The sequence below is a fragment of the Callithrix jacchus genome, chromosome 2 (genome assembly GCF_049354715.1).
Source record: "Callithrix jacchus isolate 240 chromosome 2, calJac240_pri, whole genome shotgun sequence".
In the NCBI taxonomy this organism is placed as follows: Eukaryota; Metazoa; Chordata; class Mammalia; order Primates; family Cebidae; genus Callithrix; species Callithrix jacchus.
In genome coordinates, this window is record NC_133503.1 from 131,745,418 (window position 1) to 131,760,753 (window position 15,336).

Genomic DNA, 15,336 nt, shown 5'->3' on the forward strand with positions numbered 1-15,336 from the left:
AAGTACAGATTTTCCTGAGCCATATCCATTTAATTTTTTCTCCCAATAATCACTAAAGACAGTGTTGTGGGATGCTTCTAAAAAAGTACCCTGCCTCAACCAATTCCAAGCACCAGGATTACTTGGTGACCAATTTTATTTAAAATTTCTTCCCAAAGAAAGTGTTCATCACTGCATTTTTCCAGTTCCTATACTATTTGTTGAATAAATTAAGACCCTAGCCATTACCCTCAAACCTGAGATATAAATAAAACCCCAAATCATTAAAGTAACTTCATACATTTATCCTTAAGAATCTTCCTCTGTGGGGGCCACGTTTACTGGCTCACACCTGTATTCCCAGCACTTTGGGAGACTAACGTGGGCTGATCACAAGGTCAAAAGTTCAAAACCAGCCTGGCCAACATGGTGAACCTGTCTCTACTAAAAATACAAAAATAAGCTGGGTGTGGTGGTGCGTGCCTGTAATCCCAGCTACTCAGGAGGCTGAGGCAGAGGAATCACTTTAACCAGAGGGTGGAGGCTACAGTGAGCTGAGATCGCACCACTGCACTCCAGCCTTGAGTAAAACTCCGTCTCAAAAAAAAAAAAAGAAAAAAAATCCTCCTCTGAAATGTCTAACCCATCAGCCCTATTTTTATTTCACAGCCCATTTTATAGAACCTTCACTACAGTCTGAAAGAGTCTACTATATAGAATTGTAATTATATTTAATTTAAAATTCAAGGACAAGCATAAAGGACAATCCCTCACATTTAGGAAAACAACTCAAAATTATCTGGCCTTTTGCTGAATAAATTCTTCTATCCCACTCATGCAATTTAATAACTTAGATACGCTGTGTTAAGGCTACTTGGTATTATATCAAGCCCCCTATAAGAAGCCTAAAAAACAAAATGAACTTCACTATCTCCACCAGAAAAACAAATAGTAACAAGAATTATTACTTAGCCTTCAGTGCCTATGTCTCTTACTCTTGGAACTTAGTAATTTTTCTCCTACCAACAAATGAGTGATTTGGGCAGATTCAGAGGAAGCAGGTCCTGGCTTTTTAGAGAGGGAAAAGAGCCACAGGAAACTTCTCATTACAAAAAAAAAAAAAAAAAAAATAGGCACACATACATTTAACCATCCATGGAGCAAGAGGACTCATCTTGTGCTTTCAAGACCTACCATCAAAAATGTTTTATAGTTGGCTGGGCGCAGTGGCTGACGCTTGTTAATTCCAGCACTTTGGGAGGCAGAGGCTGGTGGATCATGAGGTCAGGAGTTCCACAACAGCCTGGCCAACTCCGTGAAACCCCATCTATACTAAAAATACAAAAATTAGCTGAGCGTGGTGGCGGAAGCCTATAATCCCAGCTACTTGGGAGGCTGAGACAGGAGAATCACTTGAACCTGGGAGGTGGAGGCTGCAGTGAGCTGAGATCTCATCACTGCACACCAGCCTGGGTGACAGAGTGAGACTCTGTCTCAAAAAAAAAAAAAAAAAAAAAAAGTTTCATAGTTAATGAAAGGTCAAATAAAGCAGAAATGAAGAGAGTAAGGGGCTGATTAAAATTACATGTGAGAATTTTCAAAGATAAGATGCCTAACTCAAAAACAGCAGCTGCTATGTTTGACAAACCAATTTTCTCATCCATCTTCTCCCTTCTCTCCCCATCTCTCTCAGACACACACACATCCCTGTAACAACATTGTGAAGTGTTGTCTAAGTTAGCCTCATTTTAGCAAGGAGGAAACATCCCCAGACTTCATGTCTATGAAATATCTGGGCTGGGCATGAAGGCTCATGCTTGTAATATCAGCACTTTGAGAGGCAGAGGCCGGTGGATCACCTGAGGTCAGGAGTTCAAGACCAATCCGGCCAACACTGTATTTTTGTCTCTACTAAAAATACAAAAATTAGCTGGGTGTGGTGATGTGTGCCTGTAATCCCAGCTACTCAGGAGGCTGAGGCAGGAGAATTGCTAGAACACGGGAGGTGGAGGCTGCAGTGAGCTGAGATCACGCCACTGCACTCCAGCCTGAGCAACAGAGCAAGACTCTGTCTCCAAAAAAAAAGAAAAAGAAGAAGAAATATCTGGTGGACTGGACATCTTGTGGTATTAAGCAGCAAGCACTTCAAAAAATCAATAAATCCAAGAGCTGGTTTTTTGAAAAGATCAACAAAATAGACGGACCCCTAGCCAGATTGATAAAAAAGAAAAGAGACAACAACCAAATAGATGCAATAAAAAACGATAAAGGGGAAATCACCACAGATTCCACAGAAATTTAAACCATCATCAGAGAATATTACAAACAACTCTATGCATATAAACTAGTAAACCTGGAAGAAATGAATAAATTCCTGGACACCTGTGTCCTCCGAAGTCTAAACCAGGAGGAAGCCGAAACTATGAATAGACCAATAACAAGGTCTGAAGTCCAGGCAGCAATTAAGAGCCTACCACACAAAAAAAGCTCAGGTCCAGATGGGTTCACAGCCGAATTCTACCAGACACACAAAGAGGAACTGTTACCATTCCTTCTGAAACTATTCCAAATAATCCAAAAAGAGGGAATCCTTCCCAAATCATTCTATGAGACCAACATCATCCTGATACCAAAACCCGGCAGAGACCCAACAAGAAAAGAAAACTTCAGGCCAATATCCATGATGAACGTAGACGCAAAAATCTTCAATAAAATACTGGCAAGCCGATTGCAACAGCACATCAAAAAACTTATCCACCATGATCAAGCAGGATGCACCCCGGGGATGCAAGGCTGGTTCAACATACGCAAGTCTATAAATGTAATTCACCACATAAACAGAACCAAAAACAAAAACCACATGATTATCTCAATTGATGCAGAGAAGGCATTCGACAAAATTCAACAGCCCTTTATGCTAAAAACCCTCAATAAACTCAGTATCGATGGAATGTATCTCAAAGTAATAAAAGCTATTTATGACAAACCAACAGCCAATATCATACTGAATGGGCAAAAACTGGAAGCATTCCCTTTGAAATCCAACACAAGCCAAGGATGCCCTCTTTCACCACTCCTATTCAATATAGTACTGGAAGTTCTAGCCAGAGCAATCAGGCAAGAAAAAGAAATAAAAGGTATTCAAATAGGAAAGGTGGAAGCCAAATTGTCTCTATTTGCAGACGACATGATAGTATACCTAGAAGACCCCATTGCCTCAGCCCAAAAACTCCTGAAACTGATAAGCAACTTCAGCAAAGTCTCAGGATATAAAATCAATGTGCAAAAATCACAAGCATTCCTATACACCAATAACAGACTTAAAGAGAGCCAAATCAAGAACGAACTGCCATTCACAGTTGCTACAAAAAGAATAAAATACCTAGGAATACAACTCACAAGGAAAGTAAGGGACCTCTTCAAGGAAAACTACAAACCACTGCTCAACGAGATAAGAGAGGACACAAACAGATGGAGAAACATTTCATGTTCATGGTTAGGAAGAATCAATATTGTGAAAATGGCTATACTGCCCAAAGTAATTTACAGAATCAACGCTATCCCCATCAAACTACCATTGACTTTCTTCACAGAACTGGAAAAACCCACCATGAACTTCATATGGAACCAAAAGAGAGCCCGTATAACCAAGTCAATTCTAAGCAAAAAGAACACAGCGGGGGGCATCACACTACCAGATTTCAAACTACACTACAAGGCTACAGTAATCAAAACAACATGGTACTGGTACCAAAACACAGATATAGCCCAATGGAACAGAACAGAGGCATCGGAGGCAACACAACATATCTACAACCATACAATCTTGGATAAAGCTGACAAAAACAAGCAATGGGGAAAGGATTCCCTGTTTAATAAATGGTGTTGGGAAAACTGGCTAGCCATGTGCAGGAAGCAGAAACTTGACCTCTTCCTGACACCTTACACTAAAATTAACTCCAGATGGATTAAAGACTTAAACATAAGACCTGGAACCATAAAAACCCTAGAAGAAAATCTAGACAAAACCATCCAGGACATAGGAGTAGGCAAGGACTTCATGACCAAAACACCAAAAGCATTGGCAACCAAAGCCAAAATAGACAAATGGGACCTAATGAAACTCCACAGCTTCTGCACGGCAAAAGAAACAGTCACTAGAGTGAATCGGCAACCAACAGAATGGGAAAAAATTATTGCAGTTTACCCATCTGACAAAGGGCTGATATCCAGAATTTACAAAGAACTCAAACAGATTTACAGGAAAAAAACAAGCCCATTCAAAAATGGGCAAAGGATATGAACAGACAGTTTACAAAAGAAGACATACATGAGGCCAACAAACATGAAAAACTGCTCATCATCACTGGTCATTAGAGAGATCAAATCAAAACCACATTGAGATACCATCTCACGCCAGTTAGAATGGCGATCAATAAAAAATCTGGAGACAACAGATGCTGGAGAGGATGTGGAGAAATGGGAACACTTTTACACTGTTGGTGGGAGTGTAATTTAGTTCAACCATTGTGGAAGACAGTGTGGCAATTCCTCAAGGCCTTAGAAATAGAAATTCCGTTTGACCCAGCAATCCCATTACTGGGTATATATCCAAAGGGCTATAAATCGTTCTACTATAAGGACACATGCACACGAATGTTCACTGCAGCACTGTTTACAATAGCAAAGACCTGGAACCAACCCAAATGCCCATCGATGATAGACTGGATTGGGAAAATGTGGCACATATGCACCATGGAATATTATGCAGCAATCAAAAATAATGAGTTCATGTCATTTGTAGGGACATGGATGAATCTGGAGAACATCATTCTCAGCAAACTGACACAAGAACAGAAAATGAAATACTGCATATTCTCACTCATAGGCAGGTGATGAAAAATGAGAACACATGGACACAGGGAAGGGAATACTAAACACTGGGGTCTATTGGGGGGAATAGGGGAGGGACAGTGGGGTGGGGGGAGCTGGGGAGGGATAGCCTGGGGAGAAATGCCAAATGTGGGTGAAGGGGAGGAAGCCAACAAAACACACTGCCATGTGTGTACCTATGCAACGGTCTTGCATGTTCTGTACATGTACTCCAAAACCTAAAATGCAATTAAAAAAGAAAAAAAACAAAAAACAAACAAACAAAAATGTACAAATAAAATGTTAACTTAAAAAAAAAAAAAGCAGCAAGCAGAAAAACCATTACACAAATTAATTACCAAGAAGGGGCCAGGTGCAGTAGCTCATGCCTATAATCCCAGCACTTTGGTAGGCTGAGATGGACAGATCACGAGGTCAGGAGCTCAAGACCAGCCTGGCCAACATGGTGAAACCCTGTTCTCTATTAAAAATACAAAAAGTAGCCAGGCATGGTGGCAAGCTCCTGTAATTCCAGCTATTCAGGAGGCTGAGGCAGAATTGCTTGAACCTGGGAGGCGGAGGTTGCAGTGAGCCGAGACCACGCCATTACACTCCAGCCTGGGCAACAGAGCAAGACGCCATCTCAAAAAAAAAAAAATTACCAAGAAGGCTGACATCCTGCTACCAGCCTCCATGTTTTTGTTTTATAGAAGCCCTAACCTAGAAGCATTTTCATTTTTCTATACTTAAATCTTTTTCAGTGATGCAAAAAAACTGTCTAAAAGTATATATGGGTAAAGGATTAAAGAAAATGATTAGAATCAAAATATGTTAATGGCTTCCAACTTTCAAGTCTTTCATCACTACTTTATGAACCCCACAAATTCACTTAATTTCATTATTCTTTAACTGTATTTTACAAGAGCAGTCTACAGTATTTTCATGGGAGTACAATATGGTTAGACAAGGCATCAAGCTACAATATTGACATATCCTCCATCCTAAAAGTCTACAGTTCCCTTACATTTTCAACATGTAATATCCTATGTTTCAATACTTCCAACCAGACAGAACAGCTCTCTCCATTGCAATCATATTATATTCTTCCCTATAAATAGCAGCCTGCTCCCACCATTTATTTATACATAATTGTAGGTCATGGCTTGCTGGCCCAGTGAAAGACAGATGGCATCCCAGGACTCCTGAAGTACTATCATTTCTCTACATGTATATAGTTGGGGTTTTAGTAGGACTTGAGTCTTATAACAAATCTTAGGTTTTCAAGAAAATTAGAGAAGTAATTTTCTAAGGACCCAAAGGTATCCTTGGGAGGATACCTGTTAAGACTTCCTCCTACTTCAGCTCCTTGCCCCTTCAGTAAAATCACCTCAGAAATTAGGAGCTGTTTCCAGCTGAGCCATTAAGATATAAAAACAAAACAAACAAAACAACCCACAATTGGGTACTCTTCTCTAACATAAACCTATCCTTGTAACATTAGGCAACCCCTTTCTCTAAAACACAACATCCAGACTGCCCTACTTTATGCTTGCCATAATTAATTTGAAATGAGTTATCTTAATTTAAAAGTCATTATTGAGTAGTGGCATGCATGTGTAATCTCAGCTACTTGGGAGGCTGAAGCACAAGATATTGCTTGAACCCGGGAGGCGGAAGTTTCAATGAGCTGACATCGCACCACTGTACTCCAAACTGGGCAACAGAGTAAGACCCTGTCTTTAAAAAAAAAAAAAAAAAGAAGTCATTACTGAACTGACTACAGTTTTAAAGTAATACCACTCCCCAATTCTCAAGGGTAGAGATTCATGTCCCTTCTCTTCAGGAAAGGAATGTAGTCCTTTGGATCAAGAAACCCATCAGACCACAAGGCATGGCAAAAAAGGCACAAATTTGGATTAAGACAAATCTAGGCTTTCATCAGAGCTTGGTTAAGCCTTGCAAAGTCCACAGGACCTCTTTAAGTCTCAACTTCTGCTTCAGTAAAATAGGTGTAAAACACCCCCTTACCTCAACAGATTGTGAAGAGAATGGAAGGAGATAGCTGATGTAAAGAGCCCAATACCTAAACAGTGCCAATAAATATTAGTTACAATCCCCACAAGAAGGGCTGAGGGGACAACTGGATAATCCTTACTAAATGAAAAAACAGAAAACAACACTTCCTGGAAGCCTCTTTTGTAAGTGCCAGGCACTTTGTTAGGCCCTTTATCATAGTGTCCTTTTTTTTAAATAAAAGTTTGGTACTGTGACTCAGAGGCAAACTCATACTGTCTTACACTTAAATCTTAAGACATCCTTTAATTATTTCGCCCACTTTCCGTTTTAAAAGAGGTTAAATAACTAAGCCGGTCATCAGAAGTGGTGAGTCCTATTTTCAACTGAGGTCCTTCTAACTACAAACACTCAACAAGCTATTTATTACGTGGCTTACATGGCTAATTTTGAAAACACACACTACTTCCAAACAGTGGTTTCAACCGAAGACAAGTTAGAATTGAGCACATCTTTATAAACATAATAAATTCCAAAATGAACACTAACGATTAGATCTTAAGCATACTATCATAATTAAGGTTTACTATCTAAAGCACCACAATTAATAATTTCTTGAATAGCTGCTCTTAAACAGAAACCATGATTTTTAAAATCCACGTCAAACCTAAGCTGCAGTATGGGCCACCAACGCACACACACTAATACAAACCTCAGCTCTAAACAACAACCAAGACTACTGTTGAAAACTGTTCAAAGAGGTCTTGGTAGCACCTGCATTCATTTAAGGACTGATTCAGTGCCTATTGTATAAACAGTGCTTCTGATAGTAAATTCTTGTAAAAGTCCAAAGTCAAACATCCCAGTAACAAATTTCACATTTCATTTGGATTTAGCCCTAAGAAACACAATTTACAGCATAAACATAACTTTTAAATGCACTGAGAAACCAAAACATTCTGGTGACTCACATTATTGCCACATTTGCTTTATTACTGCAGTGTGAAACTAAATCTGCAGTTATCTCCAAAGTATACAACCTTACAACTCATATCTCTTAAATAATTTCTTATTAGTAATGTATAAACTCTTAAGTCCACATGAACTATAATAATTTCCTGTTAAACAAACTGGAAATCCTTAACAAAAACTTTTAGCAGAAAACCTAAGGCTTAATTCTTTACTATTTCAAAAGACAAAGCTATGGGAGTACTTCATATGACCTGTATGAAATCATAATGGTATTACAAAAATTAAGAGGTGTGCCCTAAGCTTACAAAGCAGGTAACTTACAATGGTGGTGGTGTGGTGTTATTTCTTTTTTTTTTTTTTTGAGACAGTTTCACTTTGTCGCCCAGCCTGGATTGCAGTGAAACGATCTTGGCTCGCTGCAAACTCCGCCTCCCAGGTTCAACTGATTCTCCTGCTCAGCCTCCCAAGTACCTGGGACTACAGGTGTGCACCACCGCACATGGCTAATTTTTGTATTTTTAGTAGAGATAGGGTTTCACCATGTTAGCCAGACTAGTCTTGAACTCCTGGCCCCAAGTGATCCATCTGCCTCCTCCTCCCAAAGTGCTGGGATTACTTACAAAGCTGTGAGCCACTGTGCCCACCCACAATGGTGGTTTTAAAATTCTTTGAGGAACACCTTTAAAAGCCTTTCTCTCTAAAAATGCACACATGCCCACACATATAAAATTTTGCAGGACACCCCATTAAAACCCATCCATAGACTCTCTTACAGGGAATAAACCATCTCCAAGTAAAAACCTCTTATTGAGGAATTTATGTTTTAAGAAATTTTCCGGCCAGGCACGGTGGCTCATGCCTATAATCCCAGCACTTTGGGAGGCCAAGGCGGGTGGATCACGAGGTCAAGAGATCGAGACCATCCTGGTCAACAAGGTGAAACCCCGTCTCTACTAAAAATACAAAAATTAGCTGGGCATGGTGGTGCGCTCCTGTAGTTCCAGCTACTCAGGAGGCTGAGGCAGGAGAATTGCTTGAACCCAGAAGGCGGAGGTTGTGGTGAGCCGAGATCGTGCCATTGCACTCCAGTGTGGGTAACAACAGCAAAACTCCATCTCAAAAAAAAAAAGAAATTTTCCTCTGGACCAGGCGTGGTGGCTGACGCCTGTAATCCAAGCACTTTGGAGGCCAAGGTGGGCGGATCACCTGAGGTCGGGAGTTCAAAACCAGCCTGACCAACATGGTGAAACCCCTTTTTAAAAAAAAAAAAAAAGGAAAGAAAGAAATTTTCCTTTGAAGTACTGTCAGGTAAACAGAAAGAAAAATTTCTTCTCATTTTAAAAACGCTGTCCTTTGAGGAATTTACAATTACCAACTTATAAAAATTTTACTTACACACGACTTCACATTGAAAGGACATGCCTCCTAAGTCCTTTAAATTCTTGCAATAATAAAAATAAATTTTTGGATGGGCACAGTGGCTCAAGCCTGTAATCCTAGCACTTTGGGAAGCCGAGGCCAGTGGATCACGAGGTCAAGAGATCGAGACCATCCTGGTCAACATGGTGAAACCCCGTCTGTACTAAAAACACAAAAAATTGGCTGGGCATGGTGGCGTGTGCCTGTAGTCCCAGCTACTTGGGAGGCTGAGGCAGAAGAATTGCCTGAGACCGGGAGGCGAAGGTTGCGGTGAGCCGAGATCGTGCCATTGCACTCCAGCCTGGGTAACGAGAGCAAAACTCTGTCTCAAAAAAAATAAATTTTTAAAACTTCTCTGATTTCCTTTATTCACTAATTAAAAATGCTGATAAGATGTGTGGTCCTGAACTAGGGGTGGCAAAGAAGAGAGTTCCAAGATAATGCCAAGACCAAGGACCTTGAAAAGCTTACAATCTAGTTGTACAATCTGTTCTATTAAAAAAAAGCAACCTTTCAACAATTTCCTGACCATTTTTAACAAAAACAGGTGGTTTTAAGTTGAAGTCTTTAAATGGACAGGCAAAGGAATACTGTAGGAAAAAAAGACCAAAAACTAAATTCATAGAAATTAAAGAAAGAAAAGGACAAATTATTCTACGTGACCAAAGAACTAATATATTCTAAGTAAAATATGGACAAAGTATTCTAAGGGACCAAAAGACTAAGTATTCTACCTAACATTCTCAAGAATGTAATTGATTTATCAGATAAACCTAGCTTGAAAAGGTATAGCCAATTCCACAAATTAAGACAATAGAATAAGACAAACATGACAACTTCTCTAAAAATGTTACTGCAAACGATTAAGAAAGAAGTTAAATTTAATTAGCTTAAGACAAATAAATGGCTAGCATCCTATACACTTCCATTATCATGGCCATGGCAGACATCACCAATCAATCACACCACACTTCCCTCCTCCTCCAACATAATCTCAACACACAATCTCCAGTAGAAGTCAGGGTAGGGATTATCAGTGAACCTATTTGCTGTCCTTGATAGCTATTTTCAAATATTGAAGTTGCCGGTCGTAGTACATGCCTGTAATCCTAGGACTTTGAAAGCCGAGCCGGGTTAAGATCACCTGAGGTCAGGAGTTCAAGACCAGCCTGACCAACATGGTGAAACCCCCTCTAATAAAAATACAAAAATTAGCCAGGCATGGTGGCGCACACCTGTAATCCCAGCTACTCAGGGGGCTGAGGCAAGAGAATCACGGAAGAAGGAGGTTGCAGTGAGCTGAGATGGCATCACTGCACTTCAGCCTGGGCAACGAGACTCTGCCTGGAAAAAAAAAATAAAAAATAATTTTTTGTTAAAGAAAATAAATCATTACAGTCAAGAGAACCTAAATTTTCCTAATGAAAAAGGTTTTTTAAAGTAATCCCCTTTTTAAAGAGTTCTAGAAAATTATATTTTTTGAGAGCTTATTTTTGACCCATTTGAATAAAAAAACTGGAGACAGTCGCTTTTTCTGAGTACCTAAAATGTTGGCCAGGATGGTCTCGATCTCGGGCCTACTTACTTAGAGATTTATTTATTTATTTATTTATTTATTTATTTATTTATTTTAGAGACGGGGTTTCACCATGTTGGTCAGGCTGGTGTCAAACTCCTGACCTTGTGAACTGCCTACCTCGGCCTCCCAAAGTGCTGGGATTACAGCCGTGAGCCACAGCGCCAGGCCCTTACTTAGGTTGGGATTTTTTTTTAATATGTAGTTTAGGCCGGGCGTCGTGGTTCACGCCTGTAATCCCAGCACTTTGGGTGGCCAAGGCGGGCAGATCACCTGAGGTCAGGAGTTCAAGACCATACAGACCAACATGGTGACACCCCCTTTCTACTAAACACAAAAAATTAGCTGGGCATGGTGCTGCATGCCTCTAGTCCCAACTACTTGGGAGGCTGAGACAGGAGAATCCCTTGAACCCGGGAGGCGGAGGTTGCAATGAGCTGAGATTGTGCCACTGCACTCCAGCCTGGACAACAAGAGCAAAACTTGGTCTAAAAAAAAAAATCTGTAAATCTACCAAGAGAAAGCACTTTGTTCTTGCCGTTTAAGAGAAATACAGGTCAGTAGTAACCAAACACTTCTGAGAATGTATGTGGTCACTTAAGATTTCTGTCACTTCTTTCAAAAGAATTTAAGGTAGAACAGACTCCCGAAGTGAGGTGATTAAAAAGAGAAATAAAAACACATCCCTGGAACCCTAGGATCATGTTACAGTGAGTAACATTTAGCATGCAGTAAACCAAAAGTAAAGAGTGAAAATCTGGATTCAGGAAGGTGTAAGAGTACTATGGTATAAATGAGAAACATTTCCTAAGTACTCAAGTCTAATAAAGAAAAATATTTAATATTCTACGGAAAAAATAGGAGGCTCCAGCTGCCTAGTCTAACAGGGTTCAATTCAAGTATTATATATACATAGGCAGAAAACACCACAATCTCAGGAATATAAACACCGTAACAAGGGGCATTTCAGGCTGGGCGCTCTGGCTCATTTTGGGAGGGCGAGGTGGGAGGATCACGAGGTCAAGAGATGGAGACCATTTTGGCCAACATGGTGAAACGCGGCCTCTACTAAAAAAATATAAAAATTAGCCAGGCATGGTGGCGTGCGCCTGAAATCTCAGCTACTCAGGAGGCTGAGTCTGAGAGGCAGGAGAATCGCTTGAATCCGGGAAGCGGAGGCTGCATTGAGCCTAGATCGCGCCACTGCACTCCAGCCTGAGGAACATTGAGCCCAGATCGCGCCACTGCACTCCAGCCTGGGGAACAGAGCAAGCCTTTGTCTCCAAAAAATAAGAAAGCCCGGGGGGAGAGGGGAACATTTCTCCAATCTCAATTGCATTAATAGTAAAAACAGTAATTTGCTTTGAGAAACGTGTAGTGTCCATTAGGGGAAACTAAGTATATTTTAAAATACTTTTTTAGTAAAGTTCCTTCAGCAGAAGCTGGTGAGCAAGCAAGAATTACACATTTCTTACACATTCTAGAACTCCGTACATATACCCATTCAGACCATTTTTTCCATTATTTTTTATTTTAAAGATTAAGTAGTTTGAAAAGGCTTTTGTACTTCTTTTACAGTAAGTACAAAAATACAACGAACATTCCTGCGCAGAACCTTTATTTCTTCCTAAAACAGGAGTGAAACGTGAGCCATCTGTAAAGACCAAGATAGCGGTGGCTCACGCCTATAATCCCAGCACTTTGGGAGGCCAAGGCGGGTGGATCACGAGGTCAAGAGATCGAGACCATCCTGGTCAACAAGGTGAAACCCCGTCTCTACTAAAAATACAAAAATTAGCCGGGCATGGTGGTGTGCGCCTGTAGTCCCAGCTACTCGGGAGGCTGAGGCAGGAGAATTGCTTGAACCCAGAAGGCGGAGGTTGTGGTGAGCCGAGATCATGCTATTGCACTCCAGTCTGGGTAACAACAGCGAAACTCCGTCTCAAAAAAAAAATAAAATAAAAATTTTTTAACCTTTTAAAAATAAATTTGCTTCTACTTTGTGCTTTTTCACTTGGACAAGTCACTCGTTTAAAAACTATCTTAGTCAACGCCCTTTTCGGCCCTAGCCCACCTGCACCCAGGTGAAAAATACATAAAAACAAATAAATAAATAAATAAAGAACTTAAAATTTGCATAGGTTGACACACTTCATAAAAAAAGAATCAAAACAGATGATCAACTTTGCTCCGTAAGACAATTATGTTTTCAATAAACAAACATGACACAGACAAAGAAAAGTTGATTATCTGGGCAGTACTTGCTGGAAAGAGCTTTAGAAAAAAGCTCATGTAGCCTATGCTTACAGAACACCCTTTTCTGAGTGGCTTTAATTGCGCATTACCAGTACTGAGTAGTACACAGAGCGCACTTAACATACGATAAACCAGGGAGGAAATAAAGACGAAGGTCCTTCAGAGAGCCAATTAACGACAGCTACGGAGAGGGATGAATAGGAAGATAGATCAGGAACCCCTCTTAGTTTCCTCTTGTCCAGAAAAGCAACCGTCCCACCTGCGCACACCCGAAACCAAGGCTCCAGCCTTTGCTTTAGCCAGTAAACCAAAAGCGACCAGTAGAGTCCAGACTAAGAGTTCACTCACTCACCTCCTGGATGCGCTTCCTGGCTCGCTGAAGCACTTCTTCGTAGCCCTTCTGCCGCAGCTCGCTGAGGCTTTCGTAATACTCCTCGGGATCATCGGTCTCGGTGAAGAGCACCTGGGAGAGAATCTTCCAGCCGCAAGTGTCCAAGCCATGGCCCAGGTAGACCTGGAGCTGGTAACACAGAGTGTCGATTTCCTGCTCGGTCATCTCGGGGGCGCCCCCGAACAGCACAGTCCACATGCCCGAAGGTTCCTCGGGGAACACCGGCAGGCACGGCTCCAACTGCGAGTTCACCGAGCACAGCTGCTGGTGCACCGCGCGCAGGTCCTGGAAAGAGAAGAGTCCGGCCCAGCTGCACTCTTCGGCCGGAGACTCCAGCTCGGTGGCTGGCGGCTGCTGCTCCGCCTCCGAGAGCGCCAGAGGCGCCTCGTCCTCCTTCACCATTTCCAGCACCTCGATCTCCTCGGAGACCGTCCCGGAGGCGCTCACTATCCGTACAGAGGACACCGGGGCCTCTCTGGGCGCCGGCCGGGCTGCCGCAGTAGCGGCCTCCGTCGCATCGGTGGCTTCAGACGTTCTCAGAACTGGGCTGGGTTTGGCCCGCACTGGGCTCCTAAGACGACTCTCCGCCCCTTTGCTGCCCGGACTCCGCAGCCGCGGGTCCCCCAGAAGGTTGCGAGTGCTCCGAGGAGAGCCGCCCTCCGCCAAGGCCGGACTCCGCCGGGTCCCGGGGCTTCTAACCAGAGGTGCAAAGGCAGTAGCCTCGGGCCGGCCCCTGCCAGCCGGGCTGCTGGGCCCGCGGCTCCCGTCGGACTCAGCTGTGCTGGCCTCGGCGCCAACTCGAGCCCCCGTCTGCTCCCGGGAGCCGCTCCTCTGCCTCTGGGCCGTCCGGTTGTGGCAGGTTATGGCAAACTTGCCCTCAATCTCGTTCCAGGCCACAATAAAGACGAATTTGTGCTTCTCGCGCTCCTCGAACACATGGGGTCGCACAGCCACCCAGTCCGACTCGAGTGTTTCCTCCAGCGCGAACGACATGGTGGCTCCGGTTTCTCGCCGCGCGGGAGGGCCGCTGGCCCACTCCGCCCGAGGACTCCCCGTTGGCTGCGCCGCGCCCCCAGCTCACCCTCGCCGGGCGCCTTCAGCCATCTTAGTGCGCCGGCCGGCTCTCCCGGCTCGCTCGCCAATCCCTCCGTGCTCGGATCGCGAGCTCCTTTGTGGCGCGGATCGCAAGAAGGACAATACGCGTCCCGGGAGCAGGTAGTTCACATGGTCACGTGCGGCCGGATCTGTTTACAAGCTCCGCGTTGCCGCAGAGCTTCGCGGCCGCCCGCCGCCCACCGCGCGGGGCCGTGGAGCTGCGTCTGCGGTGTACCGTAGGTGAGGCGCGGGTCCCGCGGGGTTGGGCCGGCGCTGTGTGGGTCCTGGTCGCTCGCCCCGCCCCCGCTGCTGCCGCGGAAAACTGGGGATCGGCCTGACTGAAGAACGCGTCTCCTAAACTCTGCGCCTCAGCATCGCCACAATGTTGCCATTCGACTGCTGACGTCGGCGGCTCCACGAGGGACGTAAACACGGGCACGTGCCGCACGCTGGTGACGCGGCGGCGGCGCGCGCACCCCGTCCGAGCGCGCCGGCGCCCCCCTTCGGCGTCCCCTGAGCCAGCCAGCGAGCGACCGCGCTCCCGGCTCTCCTTCCTTCCGTTCAGCCTCTTAGTCCCACCGACTGGAGCCAGCGGTCGACGGGTTGCCGGTTCCGAAGGCTATGAGAGTGGCAGGTGTGCCCTGCCGCACAGGTGGCCTCTGAACCCGGGAAAAGAGGAACTAAGACGGAGGAACTGAGACGTTTCGAACTCCAGGTTTTGAGCCCCTCGAATGTACGTTTGCCTCCATTCTCCTGGAGAGAG

General features: G+C 43.7%; 1 protein-coding gene across 1 annotated transcript in view; it reads right to left on the bottom strand.

Moving 5' to 3' along the window:
* JMY (junction mediating and regulatory protein, p53 cofactor) overlaps positions 1-14,971 on the bottom strand; it is a 105,744-nt gene extending 90,773 nt beyond the window's left edge. Inside the window, exon 1 of the mRNA XM_035291338.3 lies at positions 13,440-14,971. Coding sequence (XP_035147229.1) covers positions 13,440-14,471 — 1,032 coding nt within the window. The 5' untranslated portion in view covers positions 14,472-14,971. The remainder of the gene's footprint in view (positions 1-13,439) is intronic.
* Between the last annotated feature and the right edge of the window lie 365 nt (positions 14,972-15,336).